We start from the raw sequence: 15757 nt of genomic DNA, 5'->3' as shown, positions 1-15757 counted from the left end.
TGAAGAATGGTAACGGCAACGATGTCTATGGTAAGGCGAACTATTATAATTCTACGGACATGTACATCAGTGGCGAACCCCGGTTGGCGAACATATTTTTAAGGGCGCCCCCCCCCCCCCCCCATCTTTAGGACCAGGAAAAAAAAAGAGAAAATTGAAGGGAAAAAAGAAAATGGTGATACATCATTCTCTGAATATTATGTCAAAATTATCACAAAATCGGTCATAAAGAATTGTAAAACATGTCAATATTTGCTCGCTCACTCACATTTAAAAAAATAAATTTCGTCTGATACACCATATCTCGCCTTCTCTACACTTTTGGTTCATTACGTCACTGAGGTCAAATCAATGACGTAAGCATAACTAGAATCAGGGACTTGTTATAATAACAAATGCACAATCCCAATTTTACTATTTGCCAATCATGCAGATGGAGGGATTTCAATAGTTTTAACTGTTACCATGATTATTGCAATTTGTTAAGTCGTCTGTGATCAAGCGTTTCACCATGAACCTTTTATATATATATACCTCCATGGAGCTACATAACAGCTTCATGATAATGATCAGCTTAGCCACTAATATTGGTGGCTGGTGGCGTTTGATAGGACACTTGCTCATGGTTGCTAGGACGCCACCACTCTCTCCCTCTCTGCCCAGAGGCTTCTAAGAGACTTTACGGCTATCAAGAAAAGAGGAAAATAGACCGGACCATTGCGTGGTGTCGCAGAAACAATGTAATGAACCAAGTATTCTTGACAAGGAAAAGAAGGACTAAAGAGGACTTTCGCCGAAGGGAGAGGAGATAGAAGATTGTTTGGGTATAGAGCTATAATAATCATGACAATAGTCTCATGGTTTGAGGGACAATGGAACACCCTGAGCTAAATCTGACCACGGGTAATGTGTAGTCTTAATTGAGGGCAGTATTTTTCTTTACTTGGTGGGTTTGTAATTAATTTCACATCAGATGTAATGTCATAATTGTCATTTAAAGTATTTTGATATGATGCACTGGCATAGAAATGGGGGTTGGAGGCTCCCTTTGAAGAAATCCGACCAAGAAAAAAAGAAGAAATAGGAATAAAGTGGATAGATCATTGTAGATCATGCAGATATTACATTATTTCTGAATATTGTGTCAAACTCAGAAATAACACAATTTTTCGCTCGCTCGCAACTTTTTTTCTTTTATTTTGAATACGCGGTGTTCAACTCCCTCAACAATTTTGCCTCACTTATGTCACTATCACAAAGTATGCATGCTTTTTTTTTCTTTATAAAATTATTCCTTCAAGATATCCAGAAATCTAGTGGCATTTGTGCCACGGTTTTGGGAAATGGTCCAATGGTGATGCCTATTATTACACAGCTTCCCCAGTTTTAAGAAAATAATTCTACACATTATGCACTTCATCATTTTATCAGCTCTTACACGCCTGTTAAAAGAATTGGGGCTTTTCTTCCAAAATTACAATCACAATGAGAAGAATAAGAAGGTCCCTATATAGAGCAAACCAATTTATTGCATGCTTGTTAATAAATGTTGTCTCCACATGTGTCGCCCCAGTGTCTCCCGGGATCGTTGTCGCTTTCAAAAGTTACAGTCTGCATAACAATCACGGTGACACAGGCGCGGATCCAGGAGGGGGCCGAGCCGGCCCCGCCCCCCCCCCCCCTACTTTTTGACAACCTGCAGAAAAAAGTGTACTCTTCATCTTAAAAGAAACTACGGAAAACAGAAAGAAAACTAAGAAAGAGGTATTATACCCATGATGTGTAATTTACAGCCTTAACGGCCGGCCCGACCCTGACGGCAAGAATTGGTAAATAAACTTTCGCTCGCGCTTCGCGCTCGCATTGCCTGTGTAATGAATCTCATTCAAGAGGATTAAATGACACTTCATATATCCAGTTCTGAAATCAATTTGCACACAATAAATTAGCTCGCACATCAAGCTTTTATTATTTCGTTTGATTTACACTGTTATTAAAATTTTCAGCTCGCGCTGCGCGCTCGCATTGTTTAGTTTGATACTTATCTTTGTTCATGATTATAAAAACTGCTCAGAATCTTCAGTTCTAAGGACATAAAATATCAAAGAATTTTAGCTCGCGCTTCGCGCTCGCATTATATCTTAAGACCACATGAGATACCTTATCTTGTTTATAACAATAAAAACTAACATATACTTAAGACTTCAGTCTTTAGTTAGGACCACCCCCTGAAAAACCAACCAAAAAATCAGATTATAGCGGCCAATCGAGAAAAATGTTGATGAAAATATTTTTCGGCCCCCCCCCCCCCCCCTATGGGCGAAAACTGGATCCGCCCCTGTGACAGATCATCAGAAGTCATCGACATCCGAGTAAAGGGGAGTGATTGCGGTATGGAATAACAAACATTCATTTTGTATATGTTGTAATGATTGTAAATTTGCCGGGTAATTTTGGCAAAAGTACGAACATGCAGATACGTTATTTCGGGGGTTCGCCGTAGCAGACTACGGAGCAGCCTCAAGCAGATATAACGGACTGGTGAGCTTTTGTCATAGAGCTAACTGTTAATGTGATTCCTATTGTTCATACCCAAAGGACTATCAGCTCCTCTGGGAAGCAACGATGGCACTCGTATCAGTGCATACAAGGGCCATGGTGGAGAGAGTTATTCTAGTAAACAGTTCAGTTAAGAAGATGGGAATATTTCATGATTTTATCCGAGTATGACTACATTAATAAGCATATAGAGTTCTTCTGAATTCAATACCTCCATGTTCTGATCAGTTTCTTCAGCGAACTTGTGCAGACAAAACCAGGAACGGAGAGAGAGATGATCTCCCAACGAGCGTTCATATTCGCATTCCTCGAAGGATCATTCAATTAGTGTGTCGCTAAGGAAAATTAGCTGGTATTGAAAAGGGGGCAATCGATGTTTGTTTACTTGTGTAGGCCTGTATACTGATGTTTGCATCTGGTTTTCAACATAGCGAAGAAAAACGTGGTCAAGATGGATGATACAAATACCATTGGCTAGATTCCAGAGCTGTAAGTATTTTGAAAGCATGTTTTCACAATTTTACGATAATAATAATAATAAAACATTGCTTATATATAGCGCATATAACGATGATAAAATCATGTCTCTATGCGCGATATCCATTTCATATTTCAAATAGCATGCCATGGGAAGCGTAGGTGTATTATGCTCTTATAAGCATTTTCATTTTTCTAGGGTTAACATTAGAATAAAAAACAACATTATTTCACCCAACTTAGTTTTTTTAACCCGCCGCACACCACGATCCGACTAAGATGCGATTTTCGAACAAACAGTTACAAGTTCCAAGAAGTAAAATTATTTCTGCTTTGTTATATAGCCTTATGATAGGAGTAACGTTCTCATCGGCTTCAAATCTCAGCCGATGACGTGACGCCGATCGATCTCATCACGATCTGGAATTGAATTTGCTTTTATTCCTACAGCAATACAGGGAGGTTCTAAAATCCAATAAGACTTAGATGGTTTAATTATACAGGTTACAATTTTCATATCAAATGCTATTACAATTTCTTTGAAAATTGGACTCCAATGGATCGTGTACTGTGCATCACACATTGATGCCTTTTCTACGTAACTGCATATATATTGAATAGATAATTCTAATAAACTTTCCGATGCCCATTTGCATACCTAATAGGCTTAGGCCTCCAACATGACTAAATTTAAATTACGTGCTTCAGCAAAATTATGAGGAGACATTATAGTATTAAAAAATGTTAAGTACATTGTTACTTGATTCTTAGAACCCGAACGAATCAAGGAACAATGGTCTTCAATATAATGTACGTTAATGTACCGCTCTCAGCAACCTAATATTTGTATAAATGAAAGATAAAATCGTCATTTCTATTGAGAGAGATAATTTTGTTAGCATGGCGAGCAATTACAGATGTACCAAAGATAATGTCTGGCAATAACTTTGGTCGCTTTGTATGTTTTCATGTTAAATTTTAAGATAATATCACACACCTTTGCTCTCTCAAACAAACTTTGTTTCCCTTGGCATATCGTGTGGTAATGATCAAGTCTTCTGCAAATTGGGGCCTATACACCATGAAAACACTGGAGTTAATTCAACACCGAGTTAGCTATCTACAATATAAAGATATAGCACCAGAGAAGTTTTTAAACATTAGCAATTTGAGCCAATGCTGTTCTAACATTGATTGTTGCTCAGCTCAACGCCAAGCTGGTGTTGTGTCAATACATCCCGGTGCTTTCGTTTGTAGATGACGGATTGGTGTTAAATTAGCACCGAATTTTGCGGTGTGTGTAAAGCAAACGCATTAATTTTTTGTTATAAATCATATTTTATTTCTTACTCATATCACATGTAAAAATGAATATAACATGACATCATTAACATAATTGTTTCAAGTTTACACATAAACCTTTTAACATGGTAAGAAAAGGAATGAATTTCAAATGTAAACTTAGAATCAATCTGCTCATATTTCTTTAACAACTTATAATCATGAAGGGATAAGTACAGAACAGAATCCGGGTACAACAACAACAAAAATCTCTATTAGCTGAATTACGGAAATACACTCATAATCTGTATATAAAACTCAAGTTATACAAGATTTTTTTTTCCTCCCTCGTTTACCACACTCTTCAATCAAACTGATTAATGAGGAAGTTATATTAATTTAAAAAAAATACACACAACTTAAAAGCAGACCCTTAGCTACACTTAACCCCCCCCCTTCCCCTATAAACGACGAATAAAGAATAATAATGGTAATAAAAAAAATATTTGAGAAGAAGAAGAAAAAAGAACCTACTAGGTGGTGGAAGAGAAACGATGAACGAAAGGGAATATTATTGTTGAAAATAAACCCCATTTTCTTCTTGCTTTGGTGTTGTCATTACCATTACTAGTGTTGTTATGTTATCAGTATTTGATGATGATGATGATGATGACGATGATGATGATGATGATAATAATGATGATGATGACAATAATGATGATGATGATGGTGGTGGTAGTGGTGGTGATGATGAGGATGATGGTGATGATGATGATGATGATGGTGATGATGGTGATGATGATGATAATGATGATGATGATGATGGTGATGATGATGATGATGATGATGATGGTTATGATGATGGTAGTGGTGCTGGTGACGGTGGTGGTGGTGGTGGTGATGCTGATGATTATGATGATGGTGGTGGTGGTAATGATGATGATGATGATGGTGATGATGATGATGATGGTGATGATGGTGATGGTGATGATAATGATGATGATGATGATGATGATGGTTATGATGATGGTAGTGGTGCTGGTGACGGTGGTGGTGGTGGTGGTATTGATGGTGGTTGTGGCGGTGGTGATGACGATGCTACGTAGTAAAAGAAGTAGAAGCAGTAGTGGTATAGTACACTGTAAAAAAAATGAAGTGCTATAGCATTTACATTGCTTATTATAGTGACTGCACTATACGAGTGCTGATTTTCTAGTTCAGATTTGAACTAGAAAATAAGTAGTCGTATATAGTTCAGCCACTAAAGAAGCATTGTAATCGCTATAGCACTTCATTTTTACAGTGTAATAGTAGTAGTAGTAGTAGTAGTATTAACGTTATGTAATAGAGTTATACCTCAGTCACATTTGCTCTACGGCGGCCGTACGGCGATTATACATATACTATGATATAGGTGGTTTGAGGAAAAATTAATATAACGGATGTATTCGACTCGCCGTACGGCCGCCATATGGGAAATGAGACTGTAGTTAAACTCTGTCAGTTTTATATTTTTAGTCCTGTCATTTCAGCATTAGCAAAACAATAAACTTGTAGCAGGAAATATAATGAATTTCAGTCATGTTTAAAATTATTGACAAAACTGCATACTATTTTGTTGAACCTAAGTTTACTGGCGGTTGATGTCACATCTGTTAACAGTTTGTGATTAAAATAATGATCAATATATTTTTTTTGCGTAAGTCCTTAAGCAAGTAAAGCAACTGATGCTTTTCCTCGCATTTTGTTGGAACGGATAATGCGAATGCTTTCCAAGAATTGATTATGTGAAAACACGTACCAACACACCTTTAAAGGGAAAGGGTTCTGTTCCTATACTATTCATCTATGTGTAGTTGAATATTTTTTGTTCGTTTGCTTGCTTACTTTTATTGTTTGAAACTTTGGAAAAGACAAAAAGGATGACAGATCATTCGATATGTATTCAATCAATCGATATTTTCCTTCAAGGTTTTAACATAAAGCGCGATATATATCCCATGAACATATTACACTCGTACTTTATTTGCTACATAACAAACTCGTGTAGTCTTAACAACTCATGGTTTACTTAAGTTCTTAAAATGTCTCATCGCCTTTTTTTGTCATTTCTGAACGTGTAAGAGATGGGCAATGCTAAGCTCCTTAAAGCCACCTCACTGATCAAACATCAAACGTGAAAGCTCAAATATGAACTGTTTTGCATACCACTCACCCACCCCTGCCCGTCTCGGTTACACTTCGTAATTCCGAAGGTTCTTTATTCCGAAGTTTCGTAATTCCGAAACACGTAAATTTGCCTATACCTCGATGTTCGTTAATCCGAAAACGTAAAAGGGTTCGTTAATCCGAACACGTAAAAGGGTTCGTTAATCCGAACACGTAAAAGAGTTCGTTAATCCGAACATTTGTGGCGTTATTCCGAAGGTTCGATAATCCGAAAACGAAATAAGGTTCGATGTTCCGAAGGTTAGTTGAATTAACCGAAAACGAAATATGGTTCGTTAGTCCGAAAACTAAATAATGTTCTTTAATCATTTCGTTTTCAGACTGACGAACCTTCGGAATTACGAACCTCACTTCGTCTTCGGATTAACGAACATTCGGAATTACGAACCTCACTTCGTGTTAGGACTAACGAACCTTCGGAATTACGAACCTCATTTCGTTTTCGGACTAACGAACCTTCGGAATTACAAACCTTCGGAAATACGAATGTATGCGCCCGTTTCGAATGCGTTTATTTTTTTCATTTTCTCCTTAAAAGATGATAAATCTCTTTTCGAGTCATACATCGAATTAGATTATATTGATATTCCTTTCATTGCAGTTTGAGGAACGAATTTTATATCGTACGCAGGAAAGGATTTGCTTTGAAAAAGGGAATGAGTAAGTCGATTCGTTAAATAAGAAACACTTCAACATAAATCAAATTAAACTATTACATTTCTCTTATATCACTCGATTCGGATTGGTCTCCATCCAAATGGAGTAAAAGTTAATTGACAAGAATGGCGTTGAAATTTCATCAAAATCGGATGTAAAATAAGAAAGTTATGACATTTTAAAGTTTCGCTTATTTTTCACAAAACAGTTATATGCGCAACTCGGCAACACGCAAATCGATGATGTCCCTCACTCACTATTTCTGTTGTTTTTTATTGTTTGAATTATACAATATTTCAATTTTTACAGATTTAACAATAAGGACCAGTTTTACTGAGCCATAAAATGTTAGAACAATTGTAATTCCCCATTTTGATGGAGGAAGAATACTTATTTCACCTTCCAATGAGGAGAAAATTAAAAATTTTCATATTTCATATAATAGAATACAAACGAAATAGAGAGTGAGTGACGTGTGTGTCTGTGTATTTGAGTTTTGTCAGACGTGCATCAATCAGATTTGATTATTTACGTCTGGGACTGACCTTTAACGTCACCATCCGAAAGACGGGTTTTTGTTGGAAACCCACGAGAAGATACTTCCCATTTATATATTTTTTTTAAAACATATATTGCGTTTTTCATGTTTGAAGCGAAAATTCTAAATCACATGAAGACACAGGATATTTTTCCTTGGAACAAATAACGTTGGAGGCATGGCAATACAATCTACCGCTTCACTTGTTTGAATAATTGATCGTTTTGCCAATAATAGGTCCTTTTTTCACCCGTTGAGAGCACGTTTTGACAATGCAAGGCGGCGTTTTAATGCATTTCAAAATTACAGCCGAAGTGTAAAGCGATAACACGTTTCTGCTCTACATTGAAGTATATGAAAACCAAAACTATCAAACTCATTTTACCTTAAAATCGTGTTTGCATTTGAAAAGGTGAAATCCCTTCTAAACATGCATAGTAATTTTCTTGAAACGAAACATGTAAAAATATGAAACTAAATACTGGTAGATTGATGACTAACACGATCAGGATTTGGAGACGTATCTTACATCAAAGTATCCACTATTCTTGTCAATCTGAAAAATGAATAAAAAGTTAGTTAAATGATATCCTCAACTTACCAGCAAATTTGAAGTAGATATAAACAGAATACTAACTAATGCATGTTGTTTTCTAGGTAGTAAGGTGATAAGAACAGGTCATTTTAAAGAATATAAAAAAAATAAATAAAAATACAAATTCCTAAATATAATAAGTGTGTTTATTGAAATCTTGAAACTGTAACAATGTGAGTAGGAAACAAATTATATTGTTTTGTCTTTTCTCACTCTTTTTCTTTTACAGCTCGAAAGTGAGTATCAACGGGATCATCATCTACGAAGTACAGGAGAATGGAATTAACATGTCATGGTCTTCTTGTATAGGGCATGGGACATGACAGAAACGGCATGTCTTGGGCTTGAGAGAGGGCACCCTGATAAAGAAATGAAATTATCAGAATTCGGGGCACTTTGATTAGTGTAAGGACATATGTGATGATTCGCAAATCTCCATGGAACCCACGACATTGCACGATAGCAGTATTATCGTGTAAGGAACTGAACTGATCAGTCAAATGAATATTACTTATTCACAGGGTTACTTTCTTCTTCTATAGATATTAATATTTCCGAAAAAAAAATTATTGGATTTGGAGTAGAACTAAATCACCATAAAGGACAATAGTTATTCGCCCTGCGTCTTCATAACCAACTCAATTTACGGATCTCACAAATAAACTCCAAAATGAACTCGAAGATCGACCATAAAGAGCTTTTTGGATAAATGGATAATGAATATGAGAAGCAGTTGCTATGGTAATGGCGTTTGAAATGGCGCCTTGACTTTCCCGCCGTGTGAATAAACGTCACCTTATCGTCTGCTCTGGTGTTTGTTGTGAAACATTAAAACTATAGAAGGATAGAGGAAGGGTGTCGAGTGATTTGATGATTGGAATACGAGCCGAATCTCCGGGGTAGAGGAGACAACAAGTGAGGCTTCTTAGCAACTGATGAGAAACGAATGAGAAAGCATTCAAATCACGTCTAAGATGGATACAGAGTAAGTATATTTTCCATTCTATATCCCCCATTCCAATGTCATTTTGAAATTAACATGGATTCGAATTGATTGTTTAATACGCTTGTTTTTTTCTGTAATGACAATCTGATCATCCGAATGAGTATTTACAAAATATGATCTAAGATGTGATTTTTTTCACACACCATCTATAATCGACTGCCTGAAAACAACCTAATTATCAAGAGTCTTCATAACTATTTATTTCAAATTCTTAAACAAATCTTCATATTGTAACTAAGTGATTTTAGTAGACATTGCGTAGGATATGAGATTAATAAGTTTGTTTGGCAATTCTAATCTTTTAGAGAGTCATCAGTGACACATATTTTTTATATTTTAGTTTCCTTTTTTTCCTAACTTGTTTTTGTAACAAAATTATTTCCCCCTGGTAAACAAACACTCTCGAGTGCAGGAAGCGATAGGCTAAACTTGTTTATCAAACTTTTGATTAAATCTTTCCTTCTCGTTGACATTATAAGCTCCTCTTTAGAATGTTGTTATGCAAACTGAAAACATAGAACTGAGATGTTTATTCCTAGACCTAAAAGAGATGCTCACCATCACTTTCATTCACCTCGGTGTCTCCTGGGGCATCACTTTGTACAAACTCTCTCGTGTTTTCAATCAAAGGGGGTATTTTAAAGACATTTACACGCCGGGCTTCATGAAATAACCAAGCATTGTTGCTAAGTTACGGGTGATTCTGGACAGAGCAAAAAAGTTTAGTGATATGGATGTATTTTACGAGATAAACAAAATACATTTAACTGAACATTTTTATTGTTGGTAGCAAATTGCTTTATAGTGGTGAAACGATGACTACATAACATGATACGGACTAATGACGAAATTGATAATGCAAATACTTGAACAAAGTTGCATATCACATAGCTGCACATTTTCTCTGATGATAAAGTCCCATTATAGCTGGTATTGATAAATGGATAAACGATATAGAAAGAAGATAAATTGATGGACATCATCTTAATATACAGTAGTCATCATTTTTATTTACATGATAAAAACAAACTGTATTTCTTTACACTGAAGACACATACGTTGACTTGTAACAAGTGCTTTATAGTTTCCAAAGCCTAGTGCAATTCTAAACCCCAAAACACACATGGAAGACATTTCTACCACTTTTGTTGCAGTATTTTACCTCTAACAAATATTGAGAACTGTGTGAACTTCAAAATCGTGTTTAGATTTTGATTTGTATGCTTTAGTTATTGTCTTTGGATTTGATCTTGTTCAGTGATAGTAAGTGTCTGATTTTGTCCCAGTTGTCTATTATATTTCAAATTCGAGTTGTCTTGATTTGTCTTACATGGTCGACGTGCGTTTTTTTTCTATCGAGGTAGAGTCATTGTTTCTGAACTCTTTTTTTCTCTCTCTCTCTCTCTTTCTCCATTTGTTGAACCAAGAAGCCTTATAAATTGGTTACACCGTGGATCATACACAGCAAAAACTGTGGTGTTGACCGGTGTACATAGAGGACCACAACAGTTATTTTACACCGGTGTTAAATTGTTGGTGTTAGTTTTACACCTATGGGTGTTATTACAACACCTTTTGTTGTTACATTTACACTCATTGGTGTTATGTTTAATCTCTAGGGTGCAATTTTAACACCTCAGGGTATGGTCCTCTATTAACACAAATTGGTGTCAGTTTTAACACCGCAGTTTTGAGTGTACTCCATGGCTACATCCATCCCACAAGCCAAGGGGTCCGTTGCAGAAAGAGTTGTGTTTGAACGCAAGTCTAAAAAATCAATCGCAAGTCCCAAATGCGCGCCGTTGATTGGTTGAAAATCAAGTTGCGCATGATTTTTAGAGTTGCGATTGATTGCAACTCTTTCTGCAACGGGCCCCAGATCGCACTAATCGATTGTATCTCACTGACAACTTTGGATTCTGTTCCTTCGGTGTGACTAATATCATGAATATTTGTTTCTTCTCAACTTTCTATCTCACCGATCTTTTTTTTAATGATTAAGTATTTATTAAGAATAGATGTATAACAACATGATTATAGTCAGGAGCCGCGGAAGCGGGGGGGGGGGGCCTCAGCCCTCCACTTTTTTTTTCAAACACCTTGTACAAAAAGTAAAAATGACAAAATAATTGTGATTTTTTGCATGGTCATCCCCACTTTGAAAACCGTTCCGCGGCCCCTGTTATTCAACACAAAATTACAAATAAATCAAGAGAATTACGGCCATATTATAGTAATGATCATATCTCACAGTGCATAAAGAGTACAGACAGAGAATGTTCCTATCTGTCAAACCGGTAAAGTCTGCACTTTAATCGGTGATAGATTGATACTGAACGCCACTTTTGCTTTGATATCCAACAACCGTGTTTTGACTTGCTGACCTTGAACCACTTCAGTGTTATGAAATAGTATATCCACTGCATTATATATAACTGGGTTCTTTTTTTTTAAACGGAAATTATCCTTGCATAGGAACTGGTCATCAATATGGATTTCCCTAGTTGTGAGTTGTTAGTTAAAATTTCAGGGCCTCTTTGTAATTCAATTCTATAACTGAAAGGGCTACCCCGTGTAAATAAAACTGGAATAAATAAATTAATTTATTAATCACTAGGCGATGAGTAGAAAGTATACATTTAAGTGACAGTTTTTCTCAGTATCACTTGATAAAAACGGGGGTCGGACGTGCAAAAATTAAGGTTGATTATTTCACGGACTTGCCCTTATTTAAATCACGATACCCCTGCCATTCCTCCCTGCCATCACAAGTAGTGCATCTAATTTTGTCTGAAGGGGAGCGCAATGGACATTCTGCTTTGATCGATGAACAGGCTTAGTCCTACAACATCGTTGGATTAGACTAAAATTAAACTTTAATTTTGTTGAAATTTATTTCCATCTTTCCCCTTCCACTGAAAATCACTATACGTATAACTATAGTATAACATTGATTAAATTTGAGAGAGGAAATAATATCATACAAAAAAGTAAGTAATAGGCTGATTTCAGCCTGAAACTAAGTATCCATTGTCTTTTAATTGATATTATTCATGAAAATATTTTATCCATCATCCCCTTTTCTACAACATCCAGAAACGTGGTTCAATTTACATACAACCACATTAACAAATACATTGAATGTACACTGCATCCTATGGCATCGATGGTTAGATTATATCAATTAGCTATGATTATAATTGTAAATCAAAATTCGGAGAAAAAAAACGTGCTTGAAAAAGATGACTGTTAATTCCTGAAGTCAATCGAATAGATAGGCCTTTAATTTATATCGCTAATTAGCTAACATATAGAACTATATACCACCATAGCTCATCATTGTGTATCCATTATCAATATTGCAGTCAATACTCATCAGAAATTAATCAACAGTCAGACATCAATAAATTGCAAAAGCGGCATCATACATGCATAATCGTCCGTATTTTATAAGAAATCTATATTTGTCCATCGGCGGTCGCTCCTATACATAATCATGATAATGACACACACAAAACACATTTTTTTTCATAATAAATTGATTTCGGCAAAACTCAATCTCCTTAAATCTAGGAAGCTTATTTCATTCTCGAAATTGGACGATTAAATTACTCTTTAGATCAAGTTTGCCATCGCTGCTTTCGGATCCAGATTTAAGCTGTATTTTTTTTCCAAGGTCGTTAATAGAAAATTGCACCGATTTAGATTGAATCATTGAATCTGGGCGCCACAAAAGTGATGTGATTTGTGACAGAAGATAATATACTCGATAATAAAATGTGCCCTTAATTTCCCACCCATTTAATATTGTCGCCAAGTTAGAAGAGTGGTTCATATTTTCTTGCACATTGAAGTTTGTCGTTAAAAGTTTTGTAGGTAATTTTTACTGACTGATTTTGTCAACATTCAATCAGATGCAATGATATGCAGTGGAAATCACCGACTAGCAATGCACCCCGCATGTGCTTTACGTCAATTAGCATTTTATGGGAGCTGGGTATATAACGGACCCAAATTGAAAGAGAAAACCAGTGAAATTCCTGTATAACATCACAGTTGATCGGATTTGAGGGTAAAAATAACCATGGAGGATCAAGTATCATTAGTATCCAGAGAAAACCAGAACAAGGACGGCCATTCTTAAAGTAAGAATAGAACCAGTTGTTAATCAGTTTAAACTCTCAGGGGCCTGTTGCAGAAAGAGTTGCGTTTAAACGCAAGTCAAAAAATCAAACGCAAGTCCCAAATGCGCGCTGTTGATTGGTTGAAAATCAAGTTGCGCATGATTTTTAGAGTTGCGATCGATTGCAACTCTTTCTGCAACGGGCCCCTGATTATACCAGGGATGTGAGCTGGTCGGTATCAGTCGTTTGTATGGTCAAATAAGGACGGGAAGGTTCATTGGATCGCTATGAATAGGAGAACGAGGCAACACAAAATTTATCTCTTAATTATTATAGGGCCTTATCTATTGTATAAAATAAAAATAAGTACCGTTGAGTGAGAAAATAGAATTTTGATTGGTGCGTATATATTTTGTAATGAGAGTGTCGTTAATCATGTTAATATAATATATTTAAAAAACAATAGCAACAACACTCCCTCCCCATCTAACATGTTTGGGGCAAATTGTCACACAATGGACACATTGCCTGCTTTTGAATTCTCAACTGCATTTTAATCGTACACAGCAAAAACTGTGGTGTTAACCGGTGTACATAGAGGACCACACCAGTTATATTACACCGGTGTTAAATTGGTGGTGTTAGTTTTACACTTATAGGTGTTATTACATCACCTTTCGTTTTACATTTACACTCTTTGGTGTTACGTTTAATCTCTATAGGGTGTAATTTTAACACCTCAGGGTGTTATCCTCTATTAACACCAATTGGTGTCAGTTTTAACACTGCAGCTTTTACAGTGTAGAACTTATAGCTAAATACTTCCTAAATCGCGAAATTTGAAATGGAAGAAGATTTTTTCTTCTAGGCCCACTTTTGTGTATGATTGGCATGGTTGCCATGGATACTTGATTCATATCTTCCGTAGATATCAAGTTTTACTGGAGATATTTAATTTGGAGATCGATAATAATAGTGGTGTGTCTTATTGAGCCATACACAGCCCATAGACGCTTATCGTGCTAGCGCAGTAACAGTTCATTTATTATTCGAAAGGCACGGAATAGATAAATCTAAAGAATTTAATTAAAAAATAACAATTTCTTTAAAGATACGTCCATGTAACTCGTAATTCATTGAAGTCCCAAACTTGTTTTCATATTACTTCCTCGTTCAACTTTTTTTTCAAAATGTCTGAGTGGGACTTGATATTTCTCTTAATTTTCCTTTCAGATCAGATTTATGTCAATTTTCAACCACTACATATGATAGTGTGTTTACTAAAAAGCCATCGAACATTTCTTTGGTTTCATCAAAATTGTATTTATCTATCTTTGACAGTTGAAGTGACTTAATTAACATCATATTTATACCAACAAACCGACCGATTGTAAATTGAAATTTATTTTTGATTAGTCTGGGGTCGGTCCCGTGTGTGACTTTGGCATAACAAACATCAATGATACATATCACTCTATTCTTTTGATTTTTTTTCATCTGACTGATGGTTATGTATGTTCATCATTGTCGAATCTTAATTGTTGTATGCCCTATTGCAATAACCAGGCTGGTGCTTTATCATTTGAATTGTCGTTTAGCCTCCTTTTCACATCGCATTCACTTCAAGCATGGAACATTGCAGTAGATAGTATGTATTGATCGTCAACATCATATGGGAGTTGTGTAGTAGTCATACTCACCAAACCCATGCAGGCCGATCAAAGTTTATAAATTAGCGTCTTAAAATATATACCGGTGGGAGTTTCATGAAAATTGTCAGCACTGATTAAATTGTCAGTGCTGACAATTTCAGTGAAATCCTTAGTTTTGATTGGCTGAAAGGAACTGGCCTGCCTCTGACAGTTACTATGGTAACTGTCGGAGAAAGACAACTTGTCGGTGCTGACAGCTTTCATGAAACGGTCCCAGTTCTGCATTGTGGATGCTAAAAAAAATCAACTCATAGGTCGGTCATTGGTCAATATTCATGACAAAATCATCTACCCCTCTTGAAAAAATCCCCTTGCGCTTCGCGCTGGCACTCTTGATTTAATTCATTTTTACATAGACCACAGAGGTCCTAGATTATTACTCATGTTCATGGTCAATAGGACTAATTTAGTCTTGCTGGAGGGTGAACTTTCGTTTAAAGATAATATGAAAATTCCAATAAATGCCACTTGAATATTAAACTTGGGGGAAATTTGAGATTTGGTTTCGGAACAATTGTTTTATAGGTATAGAAATATTTCCCCTCTTCAACCTATCATCCCCTTAAATCAGCGATTAGT

At 36.0% G+C, this 15757-nt stretch overlaps 1 protein-coding gene across 1 annotated transcript in view; it reads left to right on the top strand.

The window, feature by feature from the left end:
- The first annotated feature begins 8864 nt into the window (after positions 1 to 8864).
- LOC121423004 (WD repeat-containing protein on Y chromosome-like) overlaps positions 8865 to 15757 on the top strand; it is a 28390-nt gene continuing 21497 nt past the window's right edge. The window contains exon 1 of the mRNA XM_041618275.1: positions 8865 to 9321. Coding sequence (XP_041474209.1) covers positions 9311 to 9321 — 11 coding nt within the window. The 5' untranslated portion in view covers positions 8865 to 9310. The remainder of the gene's footprint in view (positions 9322 to 15757) is intronic.

This window comes from Lytechinus variegatus, chromosome 10 (assembly GCF_018143015.1).
Source record: "Lytechinus variegatus isolate NC3 chromosome 10, Lvar_3.0, whole genome shotgun sequence".
Classification (NCBI taxonomy): Eukaryota; Metazoa; Echinodermata; class Echinoidea; order Temnopleuroida; family Toxopneustidae; genus Lytechinus; species Lytechinus variegatus.
The sequence above is the reverse complement of the archived record's forward strand: the minus strand, read 5'-3'. Positions and strand labels throughout refer to the sequence as shown.